This window comes from Bidens hawaiensis, unplaced genomic scaffold (assembly GCF_021521415.1).
Source record: "Bidens hawaiensis isolate Kalapana, Puna unplaced genomic scaffold, B.hawaiensis_p1.1 tig00025547_1, whole genome shotgun sequence".
Taxonomy (NCBI): domain Eukaryota; kingdom Viridiplantae; phylum Streptophyta; class Magnoliopsida; order Asterales; family Asteraceae; genus Bidens; species Bidens hawaiensis.
This window is the reverse complement of record NW_027494077.1, coordinates 147,383-162,019: the sequence shown is the minus strand read 5'-3', so window position 1 is coordinate 162,019 and position 14,637 is coordinate 147,383. Positions and strand designations below refer to the sequence as shown.

The following is a 14,637-nucleotide window of genomic DNA, read 5'->3' as shown; positions in this document are numbered from 1 at the left end:
ATTTATTCTACCATCATAGTGGAAGTAGTCGTTAACTGTTGCTTATGACTCCTCCATGAGATGAGCTCGCCTGCTAACATAAGGATATACCCCGAAGTGGACTTCATGTAATCTTGCATTTAGCAAAGTCAGAATCGGAATAACCTACCACTTCTAAATTATCACTTCTTCTATAAGTCAGTTTGTAGGCTTTCGTCCTTTGAAGATATCGAAGCACCTTCTTAGCTTCTTTCCATTGTTCAAGGCCAGGATTAGTCTGATAACGACCTAACATTCCAAAAATATAAGCAATATTCGGGCGAGTACAAACTTGTGCATACATAAGGCTACCGACTGCTGATGCATAAGGTATCAACCTCATTTGCCCCTTTTCAACCTCTGTTTTCGGACATTGGAATGCCCCGAAAACGTCTCCTTTAACTACAGGAGCTGTAGTTGGGTTACAATGTTGCATTTTGTTACGAGTAAGGACACATTCAATGTAGGCCCTTTGAGATAATCCTAAGATCCCTCTGTGTCTGTTTCGGTGAATTTCGATGCCAATAACATAAGAAGCATCTCCGAGATCCTTCATGTCGAAGTTATGCGAGGGTAATCGCTTCGACTCATGCAACATGTCTAAACTATTACTTGCCAATAGAATATCATCTAATAAAATGACAAGTATAGTAAACTTACTCCCACTCATTTAGAGGTATGTGCATTGATCCACTTGATTCTTTGCAACACCTTGTTATTTCATGACTTCATCAAACTTTAGGTACCATTGACGTGATGCTTGTTTCACCCCATATATTGACTTCTTGAGCTTACAGACTAGATGTTCTTGACCTTCAGGTTGCTTCATGTACATCTCTTCGTCTAAAGTGCCGTTAAGGAAAGCGGTTTTCACGTCCATCTGATGTAGCTCTAAATCAAAGTGAGCTACTAGGGCCATAACGATCCTTAATGAATCTTTTCGAGAGACATGTGAAAAGGTCTCTTGATAGTCAATTCCCTCTTTCTGAGTGTAGCCCTTTGCAACCAATCTCGCTTTATAGCGTTCAACGTTCCCATTTGGATCAAATTTTGTTTTGAACACCCACTTACATCCTACGGGTTTGAAACCGTTGGGCAATTCTACCAAATCCCAAACATCATTTTTCCTCATGGAGTCAAGCTCATCAATCATTGCTCTATTCCATTCAGAAGACTCATCACTGCTCATGGCTTCATTATAAGAGATAGGATCATTAAGCTTTCTGGCGTCAGCTTCAGTCAAGTAGGTGACATAATCATCAAATTTAGTAGGTCTTCTAGACCTGGATGACCTTCTGAGTTGATTAGCGGGTTCAGCATTGTATTGGTTTTGAGTGTTTGATGTGCCTTCATTTTCTATTATAACGGGTTCTGAGTGTGGAGAAGGTGGTGTAGAAGGTTCAATTGCATGGGGTACAAGAGGAATAACCAGAGTTACAATAATCGATGAGTCTTCCCCTGCATCTTGTATTTCTTGCAATTCTTCATAAGGGTTAGTACTGCTCCTACTGATCTTGTAATCCTCCAGGAACACGGCACGCTTGGTTTCTACAATACGAGTGACATGGGAAGGACTATAGAAACGATAACCCTTTGAATTTTCAGAATACCCGATAAAGAAGCAGGTAACAGTTTTAGGGTCAAGTTTCTTTAGGAAAGGGTTATAAAGTTTTGCTTCAACAATATAGCCTCATACTTTCATATAATTAAGACTCGGTTTCCTTTATGTCCAAAGTTCATAAGGAGTTTTAGGGACAGACTTAGAAGGAACTCTATTGAGTATATGAACGGCTGCTAAAAAGGCTTCAGTCCAGAGAAATAGAGGTAAATTAGTGTTGGCTAACATACTGCGTACCATATCCATAAGGGTTCGATTTCTCCGTTCAGCGACACCATTTTGCTGAGGAGTACCTGGCATGGTATATTGGTTCACGATCCCATGGCCCTTACAAAACTCATAAAATGGACCAAGGGTCTGACCCACATCAGTATGTCTTCCATAATATTCACCTCTTCTATCTGATCTGACAACTTTTATTTCACTATCTAATTGTTTTTCAACTTCAGTTTTATAATCTTTAAAAGTTGTTACAGATTCATATTTTTCTTTAATGAGATACAGGTACATATATCGGGAATAATCATCAATGAAAGTGATAAATGAAATATGTCCATCTATGCCAGCAATGGGGTAAGGACCACTAATATCAGTATGAATGAGTTCTAATAAATTAGAGCTTCTAGTGGCGCCTTTCTTATATGCTGATGTTATTTTTCCTTTAAGGCATTTGACACATGTTCCAAAATCGGTGAAATCAAGATGTGGTAAGAATTCATTCTTCACGAGGCGGGCTAACCGGTCTCGTGAGATGTTGCCTAAATGCTGATGCCACAACATAGAAGAAGTCTCTAAGTCTCGTTTCTCTTTAATCTTTGTGAGTGATTCATTAATATTATATGAAAACAAAGATTTAGAAAATTATCATCTAGTTCTAATCTATAAAGACCCCCATCCAAAAATTCATAACCAAACACTTAAGAATTAAAGAAATAGTAAGTTTGTCACGGCCATGAGAAACATCAAAACCGTCCATGTCTAACTTTGGTCCTGATACAAGATTCCGAGTAATCTCAGGAATATATAAGGTATCATAAAGTTAAATACATAAAACAATTTTCATTATTAATTGTAAAGTTCCCACGACCTTGAATTCAAGCTTTTTATCATTCCCCAGTCTTAGTGTTCTTTGGTTTCTTTCCAGCTTCCGGATTGAAAGGAATCCCTGAGTAGAATTGGTCACATGAACCATAGAACCATAATCAAACCACCATGTATTTTCATGAAGAGTTAAATTATAGGACTCAAGTATCATAAAGAGATCATTACCTTTCTTAGCCAGCCACTCCTTAAAGTCTGAACAGTCATTCTGCTTATGAATGTACTTCTTACAAAACTTGCAGAAAGGCTTTCCAGTGGAGTTCTGAGAGCTGGTTAAGGCACCTCTATTAGACTTCTGAACTTTAGCAAACTCCTTTCTTGGATTAGTGTTCTTCCTTTTCTTGGAACTGGTGGCAAGGTAAGCAACTTCAGGTTTGTCCATCTTTATAAGCTATTCCTCTTGCACGCACATAGCAATCAGCTCACTCATAGTCCATTTTTCCTTCTGGGTGTTGTAATTGATCTTGAAAGCTTCATAGGCAGCTGGAAGAGAGGTCATGATGAAGTGCACCAGAAAACCATCACTATTCTCCATGTCTAATCCTTTCAGCTTATGGGCCATGTCGTTCATCATCATAATGTGCCCACGAATGCCACTCCTTCTATCGTACTTAGTAGTCACCAGCTTCAGAATAAGAGTACTAGCATACGCCTTAGACGTTCCATTGAATTGTTCCTCCACAGAAGCCAGATAGGTTTTAGCATTTTCAGAGTCTGGAATGGATCTTCTTATGGGCATGCTAATGGAGTTTTTCATAAGAATTAGAGACATGCGGTTACATCTCTTCCATTTCGAACAATAAGTGCTAAGCAGGAGTGCTTTCAGCAGTTAGTGCCGGAGGTTCATCCTCGTTTAGAGCAAAATCGAAATCCAGGAAGGCGAGATTAAGCATAAGAGAGTCCTTCCAGGCAGCAAAGTTATTTCCAGTTAATGATGTGATTCCACCATTCGGAGCTGTTATTGGAATTTATATGAGAATGTTAAGATACTAAACTAGAAGAAACTTAGAGTGAACTAGGGGCAATTTAAACTAATGCAGGCATAGATAAGAACCATTTAAATTATGAAGCTGTGATAATAAATGTCTATTGTTAACATCAAAATAATATACTAAATTAATAAAATTCTACTTAAATAAAAGATAAATCACCTTTGGGCAGAATTAAATTTTACTTAAGTATATGTGTAAAACAATTGTAACACATCACCTTTGGGCAGAAGTGAGACAACCATTTTAATTATGCACGAGTTAGTTTTGCTTTGATATAGATGTATCGCATCACCTTTGGGCAGAAGTGATACATTTAAATCATGTTTAAGCTAAACTAACACAGCTTGTATTTAGACTTGAATAATATGTTAGATGTATCACATCACCTTTGGGCAGAAGGGTACATCATCATTTATTCAAGTTAAGCCTTTTATATGTTTTGCAAAAAATTAAGTAACATGTATGCTTATATTATAAGTATTTACAAAATATTGGTTTAGTTAATAGCAAACAAACTATTTGCGCGGATCGAACTATTTTTAGTCTAGGGAAATTAGTGTTCTGGTTTGATGCGTTTTCTGGTTTTAGTGTTTTCGGAAACTCAGTGTTCTTCGAAAATTGTTTTAACCGTAAACACATACACTCATAAGTTGATGAACAGTTAATCATGTTTGATCTGAATTCTTAGGGATTGTTTGTTTATCCAAGATTTGATTATTTTCAAAGTAATTCCTTTATTAAGTTTACAGAATTCAAAATATCTTGGTCTAAATCTTAATATAATTTAGTAAAACATTATAATAATCCAGATCTTGAACCAGATTATATCGGGTTTTCGAAAAACTGTCATGAACACAAAGATCATTAATTTATCAGATTTCGAAATCCTTCGAATTATATCAGATACAAGTTTTAAAAACGAAAATTTTTTAGGGTTTCTTATATTTGGGTTTTAATAATGTTAATAAAATAAAACGAATTAATAAAAGAACCGAAAATTGTTAGGGTTTATCATATTTTAGTCCATGTCTTCCGGTTTAGATCCTGAGTTAATGGAAGACATGAAGAACTGATTAATCAACATCACTCTTGATACCACATGTTGATCAGTTCTTCATGTATGTAATAGAAAACATAAATATTACGATAAACCTACAATTAAAACATACCTGTCACAGCAGAGAGAGAGGCCACGGCGGATGAGAACAATCCAGACAACATGATAGTCAGCTTGGTCGGGTTCCCCTTTAGGATGTATATTAGTGATGTGGATTAGGGTTCTTGAGAAACCGAATAATATAGAGGGAGAGAAGGTCACGAATTATATGTGAGGTTTAGGTTATTTTCAATTATGTTAATTAGTCTCTCCATATATTTATATACACCCAAGGGGAAACCCTTGATTAGCAAGAAAGGGTAATTTGGTCCATCAACAATTACCTAGCTAATATAATAATAAGGTATAATTAATTAACTTTGATCTTATTATAATATAAATGATCATGTAGGCCATTCATAAATATATATATCCATATATTTATTCTTACAGATGACTCGTTGCGTTGCCTTGCATTTAGTCTGTCTCTCCCATTTCTTCTATTAAATGGCATCTCATGTATGGTTGATGATGGAATACTCCCCTTTGTATATATAGTGTGAAAAGATTATGTGTTTGTACTATTTATATTTATCACATAAATTTTTTATACTAGTATTCTTTTACTACCATAAATAAGTAATAAGTGTATCTCCCAAACTCTCACCCACATCCCATTCACATTTCACTTCATACATTTTACTCCACCCACAAGAAAATAAATATAAAATGTATTCCGGCCCAAGTACATCTTCGGAGGGTGTTATTGAAAACCGAAGTTATTTGGACCAAATAACCCCACAGTTGAATATCCTGCTAACAATGTGGTTAGCTAATTAGCCAGCGGAACCTGCCATTGTCCCGGTTGAACCAGATGGTGAGGTTAATAATCAGCCACAGGTAAACGAGTACCCATATGAAGACGACCCTCCTCCTCTACCTCCTTCTCCTAGTATTCCTTCCACACAAGAAGTACCAAATTGGGCAGAAGAGTACGAAACCGATCCCGTGGCAGAATACGAACCGGCACTACACTCCCCTTCACCTCCACAGTCGGAACTGGATGGTTACGACTCTGAACCCGACCCCTTTTATTATGGAGTAAATGATTCTGACGAGTCATGGGACTACTTCAATTAGGGGGGGATTTAATTTGTTTAATGTTTAATTATGTTCTATTTTTAATTTAGGTTGAATGTTGAATTTACGTTTAACGTTTAATTACGTTCATGTTTAATGTAGGTTGAATGTTTAATTTACGTTTAATGCTTAATTATGTATAACAATGGTTTAATGTTTAATTATGTATATTATTGGTTTAAGTTTAATGTTATAGGTGGTCAAAGTGGGTTAGATTGGCATTTTCAAAACTGTAAAAAACAATTTTTTTTTCAAGAGTGTGTGTCGTTATTTGTTAACATACGCTATGATTTTACCCTTATCACATGATTGCTTCTCAGAGAAACAGACCACGTCCGAAACGAGTTTTTAGTAGGATAATATAGGTGGTCAAAGTGGGCCGTTTGAGATTTTAAAAACTGTTAAAAAACAATTTTTTTTACAATTTGTGTGAGCTTGTTTTGATGGCATACGATGCGCTTATACCATGTGTTTTTCTCAACCGACATCTTTCACGTTAGTTCTTTGCAAATAAAGAGAGCGTGTTCGAAATGGGACTCGTACGATAATGATGTAGGTGGTCAAAGTGGGTCGATTGACATTTTCAAAACTATAAAAAACAGTTTTTTTTTTCAAAGTTTTTGTGTTTCGTTATTTGTTAACATACAACAAATAATGTTCATGAAAATAAAGAAATTTTAGAATCCACAAACACATGTCACTTATAAAGATTGGGACAATTATTTTTATTGTGACCGGGTCCTTTGCATATGCCACATTTACTTACTCTAGGTTCGTCATCATAATGGTCGTCCATCTCGTTATGAATTCTTCTGGCCCGCCTCCTCCCTCGAAGCACAGTAATATTTGACGAGTCGCCTCAAATTCTACAACCTGGTCCCTCCAATAATCATGGTGACCGACGAGGTACCAGTGGCCTTCGTATTGTTGACGGTATGTAGCAGTGTGGAATCAAACTTCATGGGGTTGTTTACGTTCTCCGGTGGCAAACTGCAATTGTGTGGGAACACGGGAATCTATTTAGTTGCCACTTACCACATGTGCATTTCCGTTTCTTGCACTCAACCGTATATTCGTTGGCACAATCGTCGATTGTTTGCAGCCTTGACTCAACTCGGTAGCGTCCCTCCGTAACATAAAAAACAAACACCGTATGTTCCCGCGATCGTTGGTCACGTTTATTAAACAACCCCTATAAGCGAGGGGGTAATGCCGTATTGCAACTCCATGAAATTTGAGTGTGTATTACATACTGGGCTACATCTCTATGAAATGTATACTCAATACATGCCTTTATAGGCAACAATCTAGCAAAGCGTAGGACATTGTTTAAACTTTCGGAGATGTTTGTAGTTACGTTACCCCACCGACGATTATTCTTATCATGCACCACAGTCCACTTACATTTTTCAATGGAATTTAAGTAATACCAGGCCTTTCGATCGATAGAGTTCATTTGCTTAATCAAATGCAAGTACTTTCTGCTGTGCGTTGTGCTCCCAATAACCCAACATATCCTCTTCAAGGTTGCGCTCATGAAGTTTTGCCCCAAGTTGCTTACAATATGATGAAGACAAAAGCAATGGTAAGCATTAGGCTCTTTCCACTCCTCCAAAGTCTCTATTGCCTTAATGATTCCTTTATGTCGGTCGGAGATAACACACAGACTGCCCATATTGTCACACACAATATGCTCCCAAAGTTGTTTGAAAAACCACATCCAGCTCTCATATGTTTCTTCATCGACAATTGCATACGCCACCGGCAATATGTGATTGTTTGCATTTTTGGATACTGCAATCAACAACTTAACCCGATATGGACCTTTTAAATAAGTCCCGTCTACAGAGATAACAGGTTGGCAATAATGAAAGGCTCTAATACTCGGCCCGAACGCCCAAAACACATATTTGAATATTGCACATTCTGATGACCCGTGCGGATGATGTAACCATTTTACAATGGTACCAGGGTTAGCGAGTTGTAATGCAGCAACGTACTTGGGTAACTCTTTGAAGAAACACTAAGTGAACCCTGGACAGATTATAGATAATCTGGGGGTTAAGTAATGTTTCCCACGGATGAGATCTAGCTGAGAAGGCTGTTCTTCAGGAGACCTGCAAAACAAACACCGTAAGCTCGTCACTGAGAAGGGGGGGGGGTTCCTCCTTGTGACCACCCTCCGGCGTGAGAATCAGACTAGATTGCTCTGAATATAAGTATATATTAAGAGATTGCTAGATAACAGGATAGCAGATGATCTTACCATTCCAAGATGTTGGAGTATTTATAGCCGAAGGTAGGTTTCCTAGAAGGTACAGCCAGCTGAATAGTATTCATGTTCTACCAACAGTGGATTATGCACAAGCCATACTAGTTGGTGGATAGGTTACGGCCAACAGTAACAAAGTCGGCTGCACTATTCCACCAACTGTAGATTATGCACGTCCCACCTACTGTGGATTATACGCAGGCCATGCTGGTTGGTGAGTAGGTTACGGCCAACAGTAACACTATTCTACCAACTGTAGGCTACGCACGCTCCTCAGTAAGAGTTGGTGAGTAGGCAGCGGCTAATAGTGACAAACAGTACTAGAGTGTGCTCCTCCTCGTACTGTTGTCGGTGAGCTGTCACCCTGTGATTGGCTCATGGGTTGTTCTGGTCAGATCGTCTGTCCTACCCATACCTTGGTAGGTATAGTACAAAAGATCTTTCAGAATCATACGGACTGGCTCATTTTGGCGGGATTGTTCCCGCCTTGCTCATTCCTTCATGTGACTACTGAAGTAGCTATTGCCTTGTGCGTGTAGCCCTGCTGTCTGCGGGTAGCCTTCCCTGATGGCTTGTATCCGCAACTGCGGGAACAGGCGGGGTACTTCACCATTGGGAGGCTTTCCCTGCGTGTACAGCTTGCGTACTGCGCGTAAGATTCTATGAGCATGGTGGGTCCTGCGGGAGCAGATGGCCTTTGCGCAGACGTCCCTGTTCAAGGTGAGTCTTGCGGGACCAACTGGTCTCTGCTGGGACCTACCTCTTCACTCTTCAAAGTTACTGTCCCAAGTACCGTAGATACTCTCTATCGCTTTTCTTCGTGCAGTCCAAGCTTTAGATACGTAATATCAACGTGCAACTTCTCTTTGATGTAAACTTGAATTTGTTTTGCTTTAAAAGTTACATCTACACGAATTTGCGACAAGATATGTGTGGCAACATCTTTGGATGTTAATGAGTGGTTATTGTTGCATTCTACTGTGGAGTAGCAACTGTGTGCAGGTGTCCACACAATTATTCTCCACAAGTTGTTATCTCTTCTTTTGGAAGCGGGTACAGTCCAACGACATGCCGGAGGGGGCTGGATAGGAGTACCATCTTTGTTTGGCTTAAATGTGCGACATTTTGCTTGTTCAGAAGACATGTCTTCTAAATATATATAACAGACAATCTTAAAAATGTATTCCAAAAATGAAAACGCTAACCGTCTGAGTCTTCAAAACCCCCCATTGTCATCATCATTATTATTAACTTGTTCAGAAGACATTTAGTGTAACTTGACACACCGAGCTCCAAATTTTGTAATTGTATATGATCGTATTGGTGTGCTTGTGACTCAACATCTTCAAAATTATTGAATGAAGAAAACCCTCTTAAAAGATCCATGCAACTTGTATGGTGGAGGGAGCTATTGTTTGCCATTTTACGTAAATTTCAGCTATGAAATTTTCACCAGATTTGCTAGGTAGTATAACATGCTCATACTATCTTCCCCAAAGAGATATGAGGATTCACAACCTCCTTGAAATGTGTTGTAGAGTAACAACTGCAGGCTATTGGATTGCTGGTCGATTTGAACGTAATTACAAATCAACATGACAAATTCTTCATATACCATTTTGTATCTCATAATAAACGAAGTTGCATTAGTGGATTCGTCACCATGAACAACTCCATTTACGCATGAAATATGTTCACTTCCCCAATACAATTTTACTAGAAATGGTTTGAAAGTGGAAGACATGGTGATGCATAAGAAAATTAATTTGGAAGACCTCCTATTTATAAAGGAAAATCATGCTTACGATGTATACAAAAAATGTAAGACACGTGACATATTATTCTGAATGGGGGAATATTAGTGCTATTTGAGATAGCAAAAGTTAGAATAACTGTATTTTTTCTTTAATTTCTTTATTAAATCCTGGTAATAAGTTAGTGAATTGTAATATTTGGAAACTGTCAAATTTTTAAATATTTGTTCAATTAATGATTCAAATTTTTTTCTAAAGACATGAATCATCCAAACTGACTGCTATCTAAATTCACCTAAAGCCGACACCCGTAAACACTCGCTCAAAGACACGAGAGTGCGGTAAGATAAAACCCGTTCATAACAATAAAATGTTGATTTCTCAAATTTGTCATTTTCAAAACAATATTATAGGTATGGTTACTAAACAAATTAATAGAGAAAAATGAAAATATATTTATTACCTATTTAAATTATACTTTTCTTTTAATTTTAGTTACCTTTATTTATTTACATATATATTAAACATACAAATTAATAAAGAAAATTTAATTATCTATGATATTTTTATTATAAAGTATTTAAATTATACTATTCACTTCCGTCATTTGAAATGATATGAGTGAATAGTATGGTAAAACAGAATATTCTTGTCAGTGTCATAAAATCTCACTGATCACTTTCGCCATTTGAAATGACATGAGTGAATGGTATGGTAAAAAACAGAATACTCTTGTCAAAAGTGTCAAATGTCATAACTGTTCACTTAAGCCGTTTGAAATGACGGGAGTAAACAGTGTGGTCAAAAAGTTAAAAAGCAGAAAAATCAGTGTCATAAAATGTCACTGTTCACTTCCACCATTTTAAATGCGGAAGTGAATAGTGTGGTCATAAACAAATTATAGATATGATTATATGGTTACCTTTTTTTAATCTTAATTACCTATGATTATTGTATAGTATTTAAATTATAGGTATGGATGATTAATAAACAAATTATAGGTATGGTCGTAAACACTCGCCTGAAGACACGAGAGTGCGATGAGATAAAACCCGTTAACAATAAAACGTCGATTTGTCATTTTCAAAAAAATATTATAGGTATAAGTTACTGAACAAATTAATAAAGAAAATGAAAAAAATAAATTATCTATTTAAAATATACTTTTTTAATCTTAATTACGTATGATATTTTTATTATGAAGTATTTAAATTATATTGTTCACTTACGCCATTTGAAATGGCATAAGTGAATAGTAGGTTAAAACACAAAAAAGTGTTGTCAAATGTGTTTAGTTTAATGTGTGATCAAAACAAGTAAGAAGAAAAGTATCTCATAAGTCACTATTCACTGTTCACACTCGCTCAAAGACACGAGAGTGCACTAACATAAAACCCTTTCATAACAATAAAACGTCGATTTCTCAAATTTGTCATTTTCAAAAAAATATTATAGGTATGGTTACTAAACAAATTAATAGAGAAAAATGAAAATAAATTTATTACCTATTTAAATTATACTTTTCTTTTAATTTTAGTTACATTTATTTATTTACATATATATTAAACATACAAATTAATAAAGAAAAATTAATTATCTATGATATTTTTATTATAAAGTATTTAAATTATACTATTCACTTCCGTCATTTGAAATGACATGAGTGAATAGTATGGTAAAACAGAATATTCTTGTCAGTGTCATAAAATGTTACTGGTCACTTTCGTCATTTGAAATGACATGAGTGAATAGTATGGTAAAAAAACAGAATAGTCTTGTCAAAAGTGTCAAATGTCATAACTGTTCACTTAAGCTATTTGAAATGACGGAAGTAAACAGTGTGGTCAAAAAGTTAAAAAGCAGAAAAGTCAGTGTCATAAAATGTCACTGTTCACTTCCGCCATTTCAAATGGCGGAAGTGAATAGTGTGGTCATAAACAAATTATCGATATGATTATACAGTTACCTTTTTTTAATCTTAATTACCTATGACATTTTTATTGTATAGTATTTAAATAATAGGTATGGATGGTTAATAAACAAATTATAGGTATGGTCGTAAACACTCGCCCGAAGACACGCGAGTGTGATGAGATATAACCCGTTAACAATAAAACGTCGATTTTGTCATTTTTAAAAAAATATTATAGGTATAGATTACTGAACAAATTAATAAAGAAAATGAAAAAAATAAATTATCTATTTAAAATATACTTTTTTTAATCTTAATTATGTATGATATTTTTATTATGAAGTATTTAAATTAGCCATTTGAAATGGCATGAGTGAAATGTAGGGTAAAACACAAAAAAGTGTTGTCAAATGTGTTTAGTTTAATGTGTGGTCAAAAAAGGTAAGCAAAAAGAGATGACATAAGTCACTGTTCACTTCCGTCATTTGAAATTGCCGAAGTGAATAGTGTGGTCAAAAAAGTACTAGAAAGTCATGTCATGTCATAAATTGTTGGTACTGTTTACTTCCGCTATTTGAAATAACGGAAGTGAATAGTTTGGTAAACTTACCCTCGTCAGATGTGTCAAGATATTTTACTATTTGCTTACGCTATTTCAAATGGCGGAAGTGAGAAAAATGAATAGGGACAGCCTATAAGGGATGAAAATTGTGTTCCGCCATTTCAAATGGCGGAACATGTGGTTAATATGTCACTTCCACCATTTCAAATGGCGGAACACCAAAATAACATCCAGGTCACCAGATCGTTTCTGACACGTTCTGCAATCATGGTGGGTTCCGTCATTTCAAACGACGGAACAACTAGAAACCCAAAAAATTTTATCTCTCCTAATCTCCTATAAACCATTACACCCCTTTTAATTTTTCCTATTTATAAAAATTTTTCCGATATATGATCACTATTATTAGCTAGTCCTCCCATAAGCAATTAAGCATAAAACATTAAAAAAATTAAATAATCAAAAACCTGGTGAAGAACACCAAGAGGCGAAGCAGTTCCATAGCTAACAACAGAATTATATGCCTGCAAGGTATTAAATAGAAAAACTAACACACACTACAAGAGTTGATCATAAAAACCGAATATCAAGAAAGAATACACAAAATAGATTGCCAACTGTCTACCTAACAAAACCTATCAATGAAGGTACTTAAAACAATAACTATCAGTTGATCTAAAGAACACAAACAATTTCAGAAAGAAACAACGAACAATAAAAAACCAGACAAATTAAGATGAATAAAGTACTTGTGGTAATCAAATCGGCTATCGATTATCATAGACAATTTTACGTGAGAACCGATGTATTGTAATTTATTGCTACCATCCTTTAGATAATCAAAATTCAGAAAGAATAGAAAAAAAAGTTGTAATGTTAAACAAATTTATTTGGTTTCCAAACCTTACATTCCTCATCTAAAGAAACTATGAAAAGGTATCCAATCCTTCTATATTCTAAGACAATAGAAATAAAACAAAATGATCTTACAACCCGGAGCCCAAGCCTACATAGTGAGCTCTAAAAGTTAAACATAAGTTTTGGGATGTAAATTGTTGTCCATATATTGCGTGATGGGTAATAAAATAAGGAGCCCAAGCCTACATCACAACGGGCTGGTTCATTTAAAAGGTCATTTGATACTATCGTATACGTTATGAAATGAATCTTAAGGTTTATTTTTATTTTGTTGTCAATTTTCAGTAGAGATGTTAATCATGTGATGTTGATGAGTTTCATGTTGCATGTTAATTTGTTCAGCTGAACACACACTATATTTATTTGTGTTAAAAACATCAACCCTAACGCGCGCACACTCATATCATGTAATTGTTGAAATGTATGTTTCATTACCAATTCAAGACCAAACATACATTTTACTTTGTTAGTTTGTTGTTAAAGTTAATTTCTTCTATTTTGTTGGGAGTTATTTAGTGGGCTGCTAAAGAATAAAATAGGGAAAGAGCTCCTGAAGATTTTATATGGGCTTCCAAGAGTTTTGGTGTGGGAAGTGGGAACACCATGATAGATGCATGTCGTAGCCGCAGTGTTGTAAAAACCGTAAGTCGTTAGTCGGGGAGTGAGGTGGGGGCTAGCGATTAATCGGTATTAATCAAGATTAATCGAGATTAGTCGGATCGGACTTTAGTGTATAATTTTAAGTTTTATATATACACGCACACACTTTTATATGTAATTTTCAGTTTTATACATACACAAACATAATTTGACTGGAATCTCGCTTGAAACCGCTGGTTTTTGCTGGAATCTCATGCGGAACCACCGATTTTTGGTCGGAATCTCGCCGAAAACCGCTGATTTGGTCGGAATTTTGTCGGAAACCGCCAATTTTGGCCGGATTTGACCAAAATCGCCGATTTTGGCCTGATTTGACCATTGGCCGACTAGCCCAAAATTAATCAGTGAAGTGGGGACTAGCGATTAATCAGGGATTAATCGGTGACTAGTCGGGATTTTTGCAACACGGCGTAGTCTTCTGATGTTCGTTATCTTAGGTCATCGCTTAATCGGTTTAGAGTGTCCAGATTTCTTTTTGTTCTATATCATCTGGTTTGTTTTATATTTCCCTTGATTTCTTTTTATGTTTGTTAAGATATATTGTTCATATGAAACAATTAATTTTGTATTGTTGAACTTATAATTTGTGTGAAT

The 14,637-nt window shown here is 35.8% G+C and overlaps 1 protein-coding gene across 1 annotated transcript; it reads right to left on the bottom strand.

Moving 5' to 3' along the window:
- Positions 1-3,128: 3,128 nt before the first annotated feature.
- On the bottom strand, positions 3,129-3,509 carry LOC143571707 (uncharacterized). Its single transcript, XM_077057064.1, has one exon. It carries the CDS (start codon positions 3,507-3,509, stop codon positions 3,129-3,131), a length of 381 nt encoding a protein of 126 aa, XP_076913179.1.
- Positions 3,510-14,637: the final 11,128 nt, after the last annotated feature.